The sequence below is a fragment of the Coregonus clupeaformis genome, chromosome 12, assembly GCF_020615455.1.
Source record: "Coregonus clupeaformis isolate EN_2021a chromosome 12, ASM2061545v1, whole genome shotgun sequence".
Lineage (NCBI taxonomy): Eukaryota > Metazoa > Chordata > Actinopteri > Salmoniformes > Salmonidae > Coregonus > Coregonus clupeaformis.
In genome coordinates this window covers 57,309,196-57,326,619 of record NC_059203.1, presented here as the reverse complement: position 1 = coordinate 57,326,619, position 17,424 = coordinate 57,309,196, and the positions used below count along the sequence as shown (strand labels likewise).

At 40.6% G+C, this 17,424-nt stretch overlaps 1 protein-coding gene across 1 annotated transcript in view; it reads left to right on the top strand.

Annotated features, from left to right (window-relative positions):
* Positions 1-17,186, top strand: part of LOC121578298 (receptor-type tyrosine-protein phosphatase T-like) — a 510,655-nt gene extending 493,469 nt beyond the window's left edge. The window contains exons 33-34 of the mRNA XM_045223992.1: positions 6,690-6,825; positions 14,225-17,186. Coding sequence (XP_045079927.1) covers positions 6,690-6,825; positions 14,225-14,278 — 190 coding nt within the window. The 3' untranslated portion in view covers positions 14,279-17,186. The remainder of the gene's footprint in view (positions 1-6,689; positions 6,826-14,224) is intronic.
* The last annotated feature ends 238 nt before the right edge of the window (positions 17,187-17,424 follow it).

The following is a 17,424-nucleotide window of genomic DNA, read 5'->3' as shown; positions in this document are numbered from 1 at the left end:
TTGTGTATTATGATACCTGCGTGACTCAACAAAATCAATGGGCTCCCCCTGCGGGTCAAAGCCCCTGGGAACATTATCTGGCCATGATAACTACAATATTTAGAAAGCTGGTTAGCCTAATTTACCCATTTAGCTAACATGGCCAGTAGTTGATCAACTGGACATTTATCACAGGTTAAGAATAGCTCTCTAAGGTCTGTCAGTGAATTACATAACGAGGAAACTGCCCATGCACTACCAAATTTCGAAATTGGACCTTGTGCGTTCTACTATTACAACTCTCAGCAGTAGTTCAAAGCCCGACTGACTCCCACAGACAAAATGGCTGTTCTAGAGGATGGAAAGTCATTTCTATGACTTTTCTATGACTCTCAACCACACTGTTTCTGTTGTGGTGAAAAATTGCATTTAAAAGTCACATGGAAATAATAGATATTGACAACATCAAAAAAGACAACCATGAGGTCCATGGTCTGTGGCACGTGAGAGAGATGAGATGTACCTGAACTGATGAAGTGGTAAGAGTCAGTGACAAAAAGAGGCTTGTGAGCATCATCACTCCAAGTTCGATGCCAGTATGTGCTCCTCGCCATGACATACAGTGCATTCAGAAAGTATTCAGACCCCTTGACTTTTTCAAAATTTTGTCACGTTACAGTCTTATTCTGTATTCTATATATATATATATATTTTTTTTTATCATCATCAATCTACACACAATACCCCATAATGACAAAGCGAAAACAGGTTTTTAGACATTTTGGCAAATGTATTAAAAAATAAAAACAGAAATAACTTATTTACATAAGTATTCAGACCCTTTGCTATGAGACTCGAAATTGAGCTCAGGTGCATCCTGTTTCCATTGATCATCCTTGAAATGTTGGAAAGGCACACACCTGTCTACAGTGAGGGAAAAAAGTATTTGATCCCCTGCTGATTTTGTATGTTTGCCCACTGACAAAGAAATGATCAGTCTATAAGTGTAATGGTAGGTTTATTTGAACAGTGAGAGACAGAATAACAACAAAAAAAAATGCATTAAAAAAATGTTATAAATTGATTTGCATTTTAATGAGGGAAACTAGTATTTGACCCCCTCTCAATCAGAAAGATTTCTGGCTCCCAGGTGTCTTTTATACAGGTAACGAGCTGAGATTAGGAGCACACTCTTAAAGGCAGTGCTCCTAATCTCATCTTGTTACCTGTATAAAAGACACCTGTCCACAGAAGCAATCAATCAATCAGATTCCAAACTCTCCACCATGGCCAAGACCAAAGAGCTCTCCAAGGATGTCAGGAACAAGATTATAGACCTACACAAGGCTGGAATGGGCTACAAGACCATCGCCAAGCAGCTTCGTGAGAAGGTGACAACAGTTGGTGCAATTATTCGCAAATGGAAGAAACACAAAATAACTGTCAATCTCCCTTGGCCTGGGGCTCCATGCAAGATCTCACCTCGTGGAGTTGCACTGATCATGAGAACGGTGAGGAATCAGCCCAGAACTACACGGGAGGATCTTGTCAATGATCTCAAGGCAGCTGGGACCATAGTCACCAAGAAAACAATTGGTAACACACTACGCCGTGAAGGACTGAAATCCTGCAGCACCCGCAAGGTCCCCCTGCTCAAGAAAGCACATATACAGGGCCATCTGAAGTTTGCCAATAAACATCTGAATGATTCAGAGGAGAACTAGGTGAAAGTGTTGTGGTTAGATGAGACCAAAATCGAGCTCTTTGGCATCAACTCAACTCGCCGTGTTTGGAGGAGGAGGAATGCTGCCTATGACCCCAAGAACACCATCCCCACCATCAAACATGGAGGTCGAAACATTATGCTTTGGGGGTGTTTTTCTGCAAAGGGGACAGGACAACTTCACCGCATCAAAGGGACGATGGACGGGGCCATGTACCATAAAATCATGGGTGAGAACCTCCTTCCCTCAGCCAGGGCATTGAAAATGTGTTGTGGATGGGTATTCCAGCACGACAATGACCCAAAACACACGGCCAAGGCAACAAAGGAGTGGCTCAAGAAGAAGCACTTAAAGGTCCTGGAGTGGCCTAGCCAGTCTCCAGACCTTAATCCCATAGAAAATCTGTGGAGGGAGCTGAAGGTTCGAGTTGCCAAATGTCAGCCTCAAAACCTTAATGACTTGGAGAAGATCTGCAAAGAGGAGTGGAACAAAATCTCTCCTGAGATGTGTGCAAACCTGGTGGCCAACTACAAGAAACGTCTGACGTCTGTGATTGCCAACAAGGGTTTTGCCACCAAGTACTAAGTCATGTTTTGCAGAGGGGTCAAATACTTATTTCCCTCATTACAATGCAAATCAATTTATAACATTTTTGACATGCGTTTTTCTGGATTTTTGTTGTTGTTATTCTGTCTCTCACTGTTCAAATAAACCTACCATTAAAATTATAGACTGATCATGTCTTTGTCAGTGGGCAAACATACAAAATCAGCAGGGGATCAACAACTTTTTTCCCTCACTGTATATAAGGTCCCACAGTTGACAGCGCATGTCGGAGCAAAAACCAAGCCTTGAGGTTGAAGGAATTGTCCACAGAGCTCCGAGACAGGATTGTGCAGAGGCACAGATCTGGGGAAGGGTACCAAAACATTTCTGCAGCATTGAAGGTCCCCAAGAACACAGTGGCCACCATCATTCTTAAATGGAAGATGTTTGGAACCACCAAGACTCTTCCTAGAGCTGGCCGCCCTGCCAAACTGAGCAATCGGGGGAGAAGGGCCTTGGTCAGGGAGGTGACCAAGAAGCTGATGGTCACTCTGACAGAGCTCTAGAGTTCCTCTGTGGAGATGGGAGAATCTTCCAGAATGACAACCATCTCGGCAGCACTCCACCATTCAGGCCTTTATGGTAGAGTTGCCAGACGGAAGCCACTCCTCAGTAACAGGCACATGAAAGCCCACTTGGAGTTTGCCAAAAGGCACCTAAAGACTCTCAGACCATGAGAAACAATATTCTCTGGTCTGATGGAACCAAGATTGAACTCTTTGGCCTGAATACCAAGCGTTACGTCTGGAGGAAACCTGGCACCATTCCTACGGTGAAGCATGGTGGTGGCAGCATCATGCTATGGGGATGTGTTTCAGCGGCCGGGACTGGGAGACTAGTCAGGATCGAGGGAAAGATGAATGGAGCAAAGTACAGAGAGATTCTTGATGAAAACCTGCTCCAGAGCGCTCAGGACCTCAGACTGGGACAAAGGTTCACCTTCCAACAGGACAACCACCTTAAGCACACAGCCAAGACAACGCAAGAGTGGCTTCGGGACATGTCTCTGAATGTCCTTGAGTGGCCCAGCCAGAGCCCGGATTTAAACATCTGAACATCTCAAATCAAATCAAATCAAATGTTATTGGTGACCAACACTTATTTAGCAGATGTTATTGCGGGTGTAGCGAAATGCTTGTGTTTCTAGCTCCAACAGTGCAGTAGTATCGAACAATTCACAACAATACACAGAATACACACAAATCTAAAAGTAAAAGAATGGAATTAAGAAATATATAAATATTAGAGGAATAGACAAAAATACAGTAGAATAGAATACAGTATATACAGTTGAAGTTGGAAGTTTACATACACTTACATACACTCATTAAAACTTGTTATTCAACCACTCCACAAATATATTGTTAACAAACTATAGTTTTGGCAAGTCAGTTAGGACATCTACTTTGTGCATGACACAAGTAATTTTTCCAACAATTGTTTACAGACAGATTATTTCACTTATAATTCACTGTATCACAATTCCAGTGGGTCAGAAGTTTACATACACTAAGTTGACGGTGCCTTTAAACAGCTTGGAAAATTCCAGAAAATGATGTCATGGCTTTAGAAGCTTCTGATAGGCTAATTGACATAATTTGAGTCAATTGGAGGTGTACCTGTGGATATATTTCAAGGCCTACCTTCAAACTCAGTGCCTCTATGCTTGACATCATGGGAAAATGAAAAGAAATCAGCCAAGACCTCAGAAAAAGAATTGTAGACCTCCACAAGTCTGGTTCATCCTTGGGAGAAATTTCCAAACGCCTGAAGGTACCACGTTCATCTGTACAAACAACAGTACGCAAGTATAAACACCATGGGACCACGCAGACGTCATACCACTCAGGAAGGAGACGCGTTCTGTCTACTAGAGATGAACGTACTTTGGTGCAAATAGTGCAAATCAATCCCAGAACAACAGCAAAGGACCTTGTGAAGATGCTGGAGGAAACAGCTACAAAAGTATCTATATCCACAGTAAAACGAGTCCTATATTGACATAACCTGAAAGGCCACTCAGTAAGGAAGAAGCCACTGCTCTAAAACTGCCATAAAATAGCCAGACTACGGTTTGCAACTGCACATGGGGACAAAGATCGTACTTTTTGGAGAAATGTCCTCTGGTGTGATGAAACAATAATATAACTGTGAAGCACGGGGTGGCAGCATCATGCTGTGGGGGTGCTTTGCTGCAGGAGGGACTGGTGCACTTCACAAAATAGATGTCATCATGAGGAAGGAAAATTATGTGGATATTATGAAGCAACATCTCAAGAAATCAGTCAGGAAGTCAAAGCATGGTCGCAAATGGGTCTTCCAAATGGACAATGACCCCAAGCATACTTCCAAAGTTGTGCCAAAATGGCTTAAGGACAACAAAGTCAAGGTATTGGAGTGGCCATCACAAAGCCCTGACATGAATTCTATAGAACATTTGTGGGCAGAACTGAAAAAGCGTGTGTGAGCCAGGAGGCCTACAAGTCTGACTCAGTTACACCAGCTCTGTCAGGAGGAATGGGCCAAAATTCACCCAACTTATTGTGGGAAGCTTGTGGAAGGCTACCCGAAATGTTTGACCCAAGTTAAACAATTTAAAGGCAATGCTTCCAAATACAAATTGAGTGTATGTAAACTTCTGACCCACTGGGAATGTGATGAAAGAAATAAAAGCTGAAATAAATCATTCTCTCTACTATTATTCTGACATTTCACATTCTTAAAATAAAGTGGTGATCCTAACTGACTTAAGACTGGACATTTTTACTAGGATTAAATGTCAGGAATTGTGAAAAATGAGTTTAAATGTATTTGGCTAAGGTGTATGTAAACTTCTGACTTCAACTGTAGCTGCTTAGAAAAATAAATGCCATGATTGCAATGAGTCACTTCAAGACTCTCCAATACTATGAATCAGAGATTGTGCTGAGTTTGATTTTGGTTGAGTGGCAACCATACCTCATCTTTTCCCAATGCCCCCCATCCTCTCGCTCATGTTTTATGCTTCACCAAATGGTTAGAGAATTGTTAGAGACTATGTTCATAATTCATTGCCAGACTGTTTGAATGGTAAGGCATGCAGAATATCGTATGCAGGGGATTCAAGAGCTTGAGGCTGTCCTAATATGGACACTGTAGTACACACATGGGCTTAAGCTCAGTCTATGTTTATAAATGTGGATTGGCTTGGAGAGGGGCTATGGTAGTTTTGTTGCTGGGTCAAATTCTTGGTTTTTCCTCCATGTTTTAATGAATTCCCCCAGGTACAACTTCTTACTTAAATACAGTATCAGGTCCTGCTATACTGTACATGGTACACCTCTCACATTAATGAAATAGATTCAACAAAGTAATATGTCATATAGATTGGTTCAGAGATTTTGTAATGGGGCCGTTACAAGATAGTTATTTTTTACCATACATCAAAACTTTGTGCATCCCAATGGGCAATTCTGATTGACTCTTTATCCACTCTCTTTTACCTTCGCTCCCTCTTCCTTACTCTCTCCCTCTTTCTTTACCTCTCTCTTTACAATTACTTCCTCCTAAAGGTTTCCGCATGTTTCGGTTTGGCTGGCACCTAGTGTTCGCATACCTTTGACCTTCGCTTGAAAATACATTCGCTTGAAAAACGAGAAGAAAGCAGCAATAGTACTGTTTGTCCATTTTGAGACACAGTATTCAGTTTACACTTCCTCAAACAGTTAGAATTAATGAAAGATAACTCAACAAATCTGTCATTAATTTTGACTTTTTTGCTAAAGAGATCTCAGTCACGCAATTATACATCTAACTATGATGTTTGGTGCAGTATTTCTCAACGGAAAACGTGTCCCACGTCCTCTATTGAAAACTGAAAACAGAAAACGTGTCAGCTATCGTTTAATGAAAACAAATACATAATTGAAGAATCTCTACTGTTGACCAATCACCGCGAAGGGGCGTAGACTTCAGCTTCCGAAATTCGGCTTACCTCTAGAAAAGAAATGGTGTGCACGAACAGCCGGAAAATCCTTGCTGAATGCCAAAATGAACAAAAACGTCACATAATGTCATCATAATATATGCACAAATTGTTTCGAATGGGAAGCATGCGGACGCCTGCACTCACTCTCTGTCCCTTTCTCATCCCCCTCTCTGTACCTCTCTGTCCTAATTCTTCACTCTCTCTGTCCCTTACCCTCCCCCTCCATCGCTCTCTCTTTACATCTCTCTCCCTCTTCATTTACCTCTCCCTTCCTTGCTCTCTCTGTCTCATTCTCTCCATCTTCCTTTGGACCTTTCTACCTTTCTGTCCCTCTTCCTCGCTCTCTCTACCCCATTTATCCACTTTTCCTTTCTTCACCTATCGTTTAACCTCTCTCTCCCTCTCTCCAACAGGATGGGTGGTGGACGGAGCGGTACCTTCTGTGCCATCTGCAGCATCAGTGAGATGATCCAGCAGCAGAACATTGTAGATGTGTTCCACACCGTCAAGACCCTGAGGAACAACAAATCCAATATGGTGGAGACTATGGTACGTTCCACTGACCACAACAGGTGATGTGGTACCTACAAGCAACGTAGGACACACACCCAGGACACACAGTTCTGGCCGTATTGGACAGGTTTGAGACCATACACAGACGGGTAGACACAGAGACACACGCATGTACGCACTCATATTCTCAGGCTGATGACTTATATTGCCGGTGTTGTTTAGCAGATGTCTCTACGCCTTCACATATAGCCTCAGAAACCAGATGCTCAATCTGACAGAACCATCTCAGGATGGGCACAGCTGTTCACTTAGCATTAAAGCAGATTTTGGGGCAAAAGACAACTACTGTAATAAAAAAGTTATTGGTGACTTTGAAGATACTGTCATAATACTGCATGGAAATTTTATTAAATTTAGATGAAAGACGATTTGATTATCTTTGTTGTTTATCTACTGTTATACCACAGCATTGTTTAATACGTGTTTTGGATTGGCTAGAAGGGCATTATAGAATGGACATTAAAACCAGATAATGGGACAGTTGGAAAAGATATCGGGACACCTTGCAATCATGACGCAATATGCCCCTATACATGCAGACCGTACTTGCTACAAACTGAAATTGGATACATTGTAAACGCAGGTCTTACGAGGAAAAAATTTAGCTAGCTAGCTAGCATTTGCAGAGACATATATTTTTTGAGCATTTGATGACCTAACGTGGTGAGTGATGAACATGAATTTCTCCTGTCCCCTCCGCCGCTACAGCTGTCAAATCCTCCCACATGTTTCTAGTTTGATCTGAGTTCATCTTCATGTGTTAGCGAAGTAAGCTTGTCTGTTTGTCTAAAGCCAGTAATGGAGGTATCACACTGTGAGGGGTCGCCGTTTTAAAAATACATTAAACTGCTAATCTGACCTACTGGGGTCATTAAAGTAAACATTTAGCACTTATTGAAACTCATGTTCACATGTTTCAGCAACTGATTTTTTTTTACCTCTACGGGATCGGTGTCCCGTATACGGGACGGTTGAGCTAACGTGCGCTAATGTGATTAGCATGACTGTTGTAAGTAACAGCAAACTTTCCAGGACATAGACATGTCTTATATGGGCAGAAAGCTATAATTATTGTTAATCTAACTGCACTGTCCAATTTACAGTAGCTATTGCAGTGAAAAAAATACCATGCTATTGTTTGTGGAGAGTGCACAACAACAAAACACTTAGCACGGCAACTGGTTTGATACATTCACCTGTGAAGGTAAATAATGTACTTATATTCAGTAATCTTGCTCTGATTTGTCATCCTGAGGGTCCCAGAGATAAAATGTAGCATAGTTTTGTTTAATAAAATCAATTTTATATTCAAATGTAGGAACTGGGTTCTACAGTTTGAACCCCTGCTGTCTCTGGTTCCACACCCACCCCGCCCAGCCATCTAGATGTGTGAAAGTTAGTGTATAAGCTAATGATCCATCATGTATGACATTCCTGGGAGTGCATAAACTTACATTTTGTATTACCATATCATTTTTGTATGTTCTCTATAGTTATGTACTTGAAAATGTATCAATTGACCAATTTGGCACATTTGGGCAGACTTTATACAAAATAGTCCAGTATAGTAATGCTTCACTGGATCAATCTGAAACTTTACACACACACTGCTGCCATCTAGTGGCCAACATCTAAATTGCGCCGAAACTGCAATATTATATTGTGGCCTTTCTCTTGCATTTCAAAGATGATTTTTTTTTTGTTCGTATTATCTTTTACCAGATATAATGTGTTATATTCTCCTACATTAATTTCACATTTCTGCAAACTGCAAAGTGTTTCCTTTCAGATGGTATCAAGAATATGCATATCCTTGCTTCAGGTCCTGAGCTACAGGCAGTTAGATTTGGGTATGTCATTTTAGGCGGAAATTGGAAAAAAGGGTCTGATCCTTAAGAGGTTAATTCAGTTGTCATATTAGCAGGTTTGCAAGCAACAAATTATTATTGTTCTAGCCTAGTGTTTGATATGCAATGAGATTTCCTCGTAATTAACAGTCAGTGTTGACAAGTGTCCTGATGAGAAGGCAAACTTTTCTAGCTATGCCAGGCAAAATTGGGCATTATCAGCTCATTGGTATGGATGTATCCAAATGAATGTCAATAGAAAACAGCTACAAACAGTGATTGTGTTAGCCTTAGCTAGCTGGCTAGCTAGCAAGCAAGGGATAAGAACGTTGCCGGAACATAAAGAACGAAAGACTGGGTCACCTCCATAAATATCAAACTAATTGAACGAATGACTGAGTCACGTCTCAAGCAACCCAAAAATTAGAAAGAATGAATTTGCTTATATATATTAAAGTACTAGAATAATATACAGTACCAGTCAAAAGTTTGGACACACCTACTCATTCAAGTGTTTTTATTTATTTGTACTATTATCTACATTGTAGAATAATAATAGTGAATACATCAAAACTATGAAATAACATATATTGAATCATGTAGTAACCAAAAAAGTTTTAAACAAATCAAAATGTATTTTATATATGAGATTCTTCAAATAACCCCCCCCTTTGCCTTGATGACAGCTTTGCACATTCTCTCAACCAGCTTCACCTGGAATGCTTTTACAACAGTCTTGAAGGAGTTCCCACATATGCTGAGCACTTGTTGGCTGCTTTTCTGTCACTCTGCCGTCCGACTTATCCCAAACCATCTCAATTGGGATGTGGTCGGGGGACTGTGGAGGCCAGGTCATCTGTTGCAGCACTCCATCACTCTCCTTCTTTGTAAAATAGCCATTACACAGCCTGGAGGTGTGTTGGGTCATTGTCCTGTTGAAAACAAATTATAGTCCCACTAAGCCCAAACCAGATGGGATGGCGTATCGCTGCTCAATGCTGTGGTAGCCATGCTGGTTAAGTGTGCCTTGAATTCTAAATAAATCACAGACAGCGTCACCAGAAAATCACCCCCACACTATAACACCTCCTCATCCATGCTTTATGGTGGGAACTACACATGCAGATATTTTTCTTAGTCAACCTTGTGTTCTTGTACGTAGCCCTGTTTCTTTGTGTTCTTGAACGTAGCCCTGTCTTTCATTTTTGTTCATTGATTTCACCTGTGTTAGTTACTCACCTGGTCTCATTAGTTCCTTATTTTGTTCAGTTCATTCTGTTCGTTTTGACTCTACGAAGCCATTTTCTAGCTCGTTTGTGAGAACCAGTTATAGCCTTCAGTCCTAGTTTTTGATTCTCCGGCCTGTTTGCCTGCCTGTGACCATGATTCCTGCCTTTTGCGAAGGCAAAATAAATACCTGCCACGCTTTGTGTGTGAATCTACACCTTTTTCTCCCTGAGTATTCATTACAGAGATCATCCATTCACCCACACCGCGTCTCACAAAGACACGGCAGTTGGAACCAAAAATCTCCAAATTGGACTCCAGACCAAAGGACACATTTCCACAGGTCTAATGTCCATTGCTCGTGTTTCTTGGCCCAAGCAGGTCTCTTCTTCTTATTGGTGTCCTTTAGTAGTGCTTTCTTTGCAGCAATTAGACCATGAAGGCCTGATTCACACAGTCCCCTATGAACAGTTGATGTTGAGATGTGTCTGTGACTTGAACTTATTTGGGCTGCAATTTCTCAGGCTGGTAAACTTATCCTCTAGAGCAGAGGTGAATCTGGGACTTCCATTCCTGTGGTGGTCCTCATGAGAGCCCGTTTCATCATAGCGCTTGATGGTTTTTGCTACTGCACCTGAAGAAACTTTCAAAGTTCTTGAAATGTACAGTTGAAGTCGGAACTTTACATACACTTAGGTTGGAGTCATTAAAACTCATTTTTCAATTTCTTGTTAACAAACTATAGTTTTGGCAAGTCGGTTAGGACATCTACTTTGTGCATGACACAAGTAATTTTTCCAGCAATTGTTTATTTCACTTATAGTTCAATGTATCACAATTCCAGTGGGTCAGAAGTTTACATATACTAAGATGACTGTGCCTATAAACAGCTTGGACATTTCCAGAAAATGATGTTATGGCTTTAGAAGCTTCTGAAAGGCAAATTGACATCATTTGAGTCAATTGGAGGTGTACCTGCCTCTTTGCTTGACATCATGGGAAAATCAAAAGAAATCAGCAAAGCCCTCCGAAAAAAAAAAAATGTACACCTCCACAAGTCTGGTTCATCCTTGGGAGCAATTTCCAAATGCCTGAAGGTACCACGTTCATCTGTACAAACAATAGTATGCACGTATTAACACCATGGTACCACGCAGCCGTCATACCGCTCAGGAAGGAGACGCGTTCTGTCTTCTAGACCTTGTGAAGATGCTGGAAGAAACAGGTACAAAATTATCTATATCCACAGTAAAACAAGTCCTATATCGACATAACCTGAAAGGCCGCTAAGCAAGGAAGAAGCCACTGCTCCAAAACCGCCATAGAAAAGCCAGACTATGGTTTGCAACTGCGCATGGGGACAAAGATTGTACTTTTTGGAGTAATGTCCTCTGGTCTGATGAAACAAACATATAACTGTTTGGCCATAATGACCATCGTTATGTTTGGAGGAAGAAGGGGGTTGCTTGCAAGCCGAAGAACACCATCCCAACCGTGAAGCGCAGGGGTGGCAGCATCATGCTGTGGGGGTGCTTTGCTGCAGGAGGGACTGGTGCACTTCACAAAATAGATGGCATCATGAGGAAGGAAAATGATGTTAGTCTCCCGAGTGGCGCAGTGGTCTAAGGCACTGCATCGCAGTGCTAGCTGTGCCACTAGAGATCCTGGTTCGAATCCAGGCTCTGTCGTAGCCGGCCGCGAACGGGAGACCCATGGGGCGGCGCACAATTGGCCCAGCGTCGTCCAGGGTAGGGGAGGGAATGGCCGGCAGGGATGTAGCTCAATTGGTAGAGCATGGCGTTTGCAATGCCAGGGTTGTGGGTTCGATTCCCACGGGGCGCCAGTATGAAAAAATAATAATGTATGCACTCACTAACTGTAAGTCGCTCTGGATAAGAGTGTCTGCTAAATGACTAAAAAAATATATATATAAAAAATAAAAAAATAAAATGTGGATATATTGAAGCAACATCTCAAGACATCAGTCAGGAAGTTAAAGCTTGGTCGCAAATGGGTTTTCTAAATGGACAATGACCCCAAACCTCCTTCCAAAGTTGTGGCAAAATGGCTTAAGGACAACAAAGTCAAGGTATTGGAGTGGCCATCACAAAGCCCTGACCTCAATCCTATAGAACATTTGTGGGCAGAACTGAAAAGCGTGTGCGAGCAAGGAGGCCTACAAACCTGAGTCAGTTACACCAGCTCTGTCAGGAGGAATGGGCCAAAATTCACCCAACTTATTGTGGGAAGCTTGTGGAAGGCTACCCGAAACGTTTGACCCAAGTTAAACAATTTAAAGGCAATGCTTCCAAATACTAATTGAGTGTATCTAAACTTCTGTCCCACTGGGAATGTGATGAAAGAAATAAAAGCTGAAATAAATCATTCTCTCTACTATTATTCTGACATTTCACATTCTTAAAATAAAGTGGTAAATGTATTAGGCTAAGGTGTATGTAAACTTCCGACTTCAACTATATTGACTGACCTTCATGTCTTAAAGTAATGATGGACTGTCATTTCTGTTTGCTTATTTGACCTGTTCTTGCCATAATATGGACTTGGTCTTTTACCAAATAGCCCTATCTTCTGTATACCCCCCTACCTCGTCACAACACAACTGATTGGCTCAAACACATTAAGAAGGAAAGAAATTCCACCAATTAACTATTAAGAATTCACACCTGTTAATTGAAATGTATTCCAGGTGACTACCTCATGAAGCTGGTTGAGAGGATGCCAAGTGTGTGTAAAGCTGTCATCAATGCAAAGGGTGGCTATTTGAAGAATCTCAAATATAACATATGTTTTGATTTGTTTAACACTTTTTTGGTTGCTACATGATTCCATATGTTTTATTTCATAGTTTTGATGTCTTCACTATTATTCTACAATGTAAAAAATAGTCAAATTAAAGAAAAACCCTTGAATGAGGAGGTGTGTCCAAACTTTTGACTGGTAGGGTATCCGGAAAGTATTCACACCTATTGATTTATTTCCACATTTTGTTACGTTACAGCCTTATTCTAAAATCGAATAAATTGTTTTTTCCTCATCAATCTGCACACACTACCCCATAATGACAAACCGAAAACAGGTTTTTATAATTTTTTGCAAAATTATTTAAAGAAAAATAAACTGAAATATGACATTTACATAAGTATTCAGACCTTTTACTCAGTACTTTGTTGAAGCACCTTTGGAAGCGATTACAGCCTCGAGTCTTCTTGGGTATGACGCTATAAGCTTGGTATACCTGTATTTGGGGAGTTTCTCCCATTCTTCTTTACAGATCCTCTCAAGCTCTGTCAGGTTGGATGGGGAGCGTCGCTGCACAACTATTTTCGGTCACCTCACTGACCAAGGCCCTTCTCCCCCGATTGCTCAGTTTGGCAGCTCTAGGAAGAGTCTTGGTGGATCCAAACTTCTTCCATTTAAGAATGATGGAGGCCACTGTGTTCTTGGGGACCTTCAATGCTGCAGAAATGTTTTGGTACCCTTCCCCAGATCTGTGCCTCGACACAATCCTGTCTCGGAGCTCTACGGACAATTCCTTCGACTTCATGGCTTGGTTTTTGCTCTGACATGCATTGTCAACTGTGGGACCTTATATAGACAGGTGTGTGCCTTTCCAAATCATGTACAATCAATTGAATTTACCACAGGTGGACTCCAATCAAGTTGTATAAACATCTCAAAGATGATCAATGGAAACAGGATGCACCTGAGCTCAATTTTGAATCTCATAGCAAAGGATCTGAATACTTATGCAAATATGGTATTTCTGTTATTTGTAATACATTTTGAAACATTTCTATAAACCTGTTTTCGTTTTGTGACGATGGGGTATTGTGTGTAGATTGATGAGTACCTTTTTTTATTTAATCAATTTTAGAATAAGGCTGTAACGTAACAAAATGTGGAAAAAGGGAAGGGGTCTGAATACTTTCCGAATGCACTGTATATATTTCTACCGGTAAATGTGTGCTTAGTATTTTTACTTTGGCAACTGTGGTATAAGCGGGATGAACAGCTTAAACAAATGCAACGGAATACACTTTGCTGTTATTCTGCCTGCAGACTGTGTAGCCATAGCTAGTTGGCTAGCTAGCAGCAAGCAAGGGATAAGAACGTTGCCACTGAGCATGGCAACGGAACATAAACAACTAACGACTGGTTTGCGTCCATAAATATCAAACTAATATCTGCTTGTGTTTCCTTTGTATTCTTTTTTGTTTTATGCCAGGCACCTGTGAGTTAAAATGACTGACTAATGCTCTGTCTTTATTTCTCTTTTCTAGGAACAGTACAAGTTCTGCTATGAAGTTGCTCTGGAAGCCCTTAGCTCATTCTGAGAGAGCAACCTGCCTCTCGCATCAGCGGGACACAGTTCTTGACACTGCGGAGACACCAACCCATATAAGGCAGCGGATGTGTGCGACCACACACGTGAAAATCTATACTGTTGAAAAGAAAAGCCCTCCACACTGGGGTTATGTGTGCGCTTCTGCAAGACTGGGACCCCTTTCACTTATATAAAGAAAAAATTGAATGAAAATCTTAACACCACTTTCCTTCTCTTTCTTTCAATGTCCATCTTGGACTGTGATGTGATCTTGTACAGTCATTTTCTTTATAGATCTATGCCTTGAATGTTATTCCCTCAGTGTAAAAATACAAACCAAGAAAATAAACTGACATCATGGCATCAGCTGATGGGTATAAAAAAAAAAACACACACAAAAAAACAACAAAATCAGACCAACGAACAGAACCGATACCACCATTCAGACGAAGACAAATGCAAGTTGCGAAGATTTGAACTCTACCTGGCTTTGCACCTCTTTTTAATGAACATGAATAATGACTGTGTTATATATTTCCCCCCTGTTTTAACAAACACAAAATGGCAAATATTTTTTGTAATTCTTTGGATGTTGTGGTTCCTGCAACATCTTTACATCCACATGACGTTTTCTGTCAAAGTCTTGGTTTCTTTTTGGTATTGTGGCATGTTCTCATCCTGGTGTCCCATGGCTCTTGTGCTGTGCAGACAATCATGAATCATTCTGGGCCCGGTTTTCAAAAACATCTTAAGGCTAAGATGTGTTTGGGAAACCAGGCCCTGGTTTGCTGCAATGAAAATGAGAGAAGAGTCAGTCAACACTTTAGCATTCTATGCTTGGCTCTACACCATATTCATCAAAACTGATTTTACATTCATGTGTTTTCTCATTTGCACTGTATTTTGCACTTCTTTACCTTCAAACCCATTTTAAAATTGTGTCGTGTAGGGGAGACTGGGGGCAATTGTAACAGGGAGGAATTGTAACACATTGCATTTCTCCAAACAGAAACAAGCTAGAGCGATGAAACGCACACAGTACATTTAGGTTCTCTCCCTGCTTGAAAGGTTCTGCCAAATATCTCACTATTTTCACATTTTATGGGCAAATGTTTGTTTTTTAGGGGTGAAAGTAATTTTTTCCACCGGCTGTATTTTTCTTACTGCCCTTAGCGTTAGAGTCCAATAATTCAAACTAGCATAACTTTCACCACTCTATGTTGCCTAAACATTGACATGAATGACATGTCACTATGGTTGTCTCTTACTAGGCACATGAGGTTTTGTCATGGCTGCTGGGTTGTGGGCAATTTCCAATTGCAACTCAGTGTTAAAATGACCCTGAGCCAAGCAGCCAAATTATGAAAACAAGTGATTTTAACTTTAAGATTGTATGAATTATACAAATAAATGTAAATCCTGTATAGTGCCAAAAGAAATTGTAAACAGATATAATCTGGGCCCCATCAGACTATTCAGATATTTTGAGAGGAACCAAATGGCCATGCACAAACACGGGTGTTACTGTAATTATTGGTTACGGACATAAAAATACTCATATTTATAGAAAAATCATTACATACGTCTATGATAATATGATAATTCATAAACATTCTTGTTTTTTAAGTTAAGTGAATTCATTTGGTTTATTTTTTAGGTATTACATTTGACCCCAGCTACTGTTACAATTGCCCCTGGCACAGGGCAAATGTAACGTCCAGACCTTTCGGATTAAAATCAATATTGTGAATTGACAGTCCTATGTACAGACATATAAATGGTATGAATGATTAGGACACAGATGTAAGTTTCTTATATATAAAAAAAAATTATTGGCCTAGTTCGAGTGGTCTCTGAGCAACAGAGTAAAAATTTAGTAAAATACAAACATTTTTACAATTGTCCCCAGTCTCCCCTAACTTGGTCCATAGTGCCATATTAGCATCTTTAAACACATACAATGTTAACCAAATTGTGAAGAAACATATCAAGCTAGGGATAGAGTGGGATAACATTCTATTAATGTGCACCTCAAGCTTGTCAAAACACTGCAGCATCCCCCACGCTACTGTTGCTCAATCTCAGGATTTGGATAAGAAGACTGCTTTGTTTTTCATCCCTGTCCATTCTGCTCTCATACTCTACTTTATAGGAGCAGTTTGGCTTAGTGTGAGGCTGTCCTAATATGGACACCGTAACCGTGTCCTACCATTACTCTCCTCTCATGCTCTGTTTGGAGATCTTTGGATTGTCTTTATACTCACTAGACATGGAGACAGAATCCATTTGAGATGGTGAACCCAACTCTTGACTGAGGGTGGGATTTAATTTGAGCGCTCTAGTAAACAATGCTGCTTTTGAAGGCAATATTACCACACTTGCAGAAATGGCATTCAAGGCAAACGCTGCAGATGTCGGCACAATTGGAAAGGCTTGCTATAGAGCGGTTTTGGATTGAATCCCGGCCTGGGATTTTTGCACGCTAACAGTGTTTTGACTGGGTTTTCTGTCCATTGAACAGTTTTAGTACAGTATTGTACAGGGTTTATCAGTAGAATGTTTCGCTCACATGGACAGTGACTTACAGTATTAGGTGTAAAAGAAGTCTTGTGTCAACGCACAGCATAGTTGTACTATTAACATGCGGTCGTTTGGTGACTGGAAACACAAAGAGAAACAGTGTTGGAATTCTAATGAAGAGGTCAATGTCAATGCAAGTTGTTTTCCTTTTTTTCAACAGGCTTTATTTGGCTTTTCATATCTCCACTGTCTGTATTATATTTAGTTTTCCTCCTTTTTTTCTCTTGAATTTGTTGACATTTGTTTTCGTCTTGCAAAGTGATATTTAGATCTGGTAATGACATTTCCATGGTTGTTTTGTTGTTTGAAAATGTGGTTACATCAAATAAAGGGACCAAAATGTTGAACAAATTATTTTAATATTCTTCTTTCAACACATTTTATCAACCAATTTACAACCATTGATATTATCTACAGTAAATGTTAAGCCTACATTACAGTAGGATTGTGAAGTTGAAAGATCAATCTCAGCGATGATCAAACAAAATACTGATAAATCAAGATCCGAACCTCCTCCAATTTTAACCATTTATTCCCAGACACCACATGCAAATGTCTGAGACATTTGCATATGCA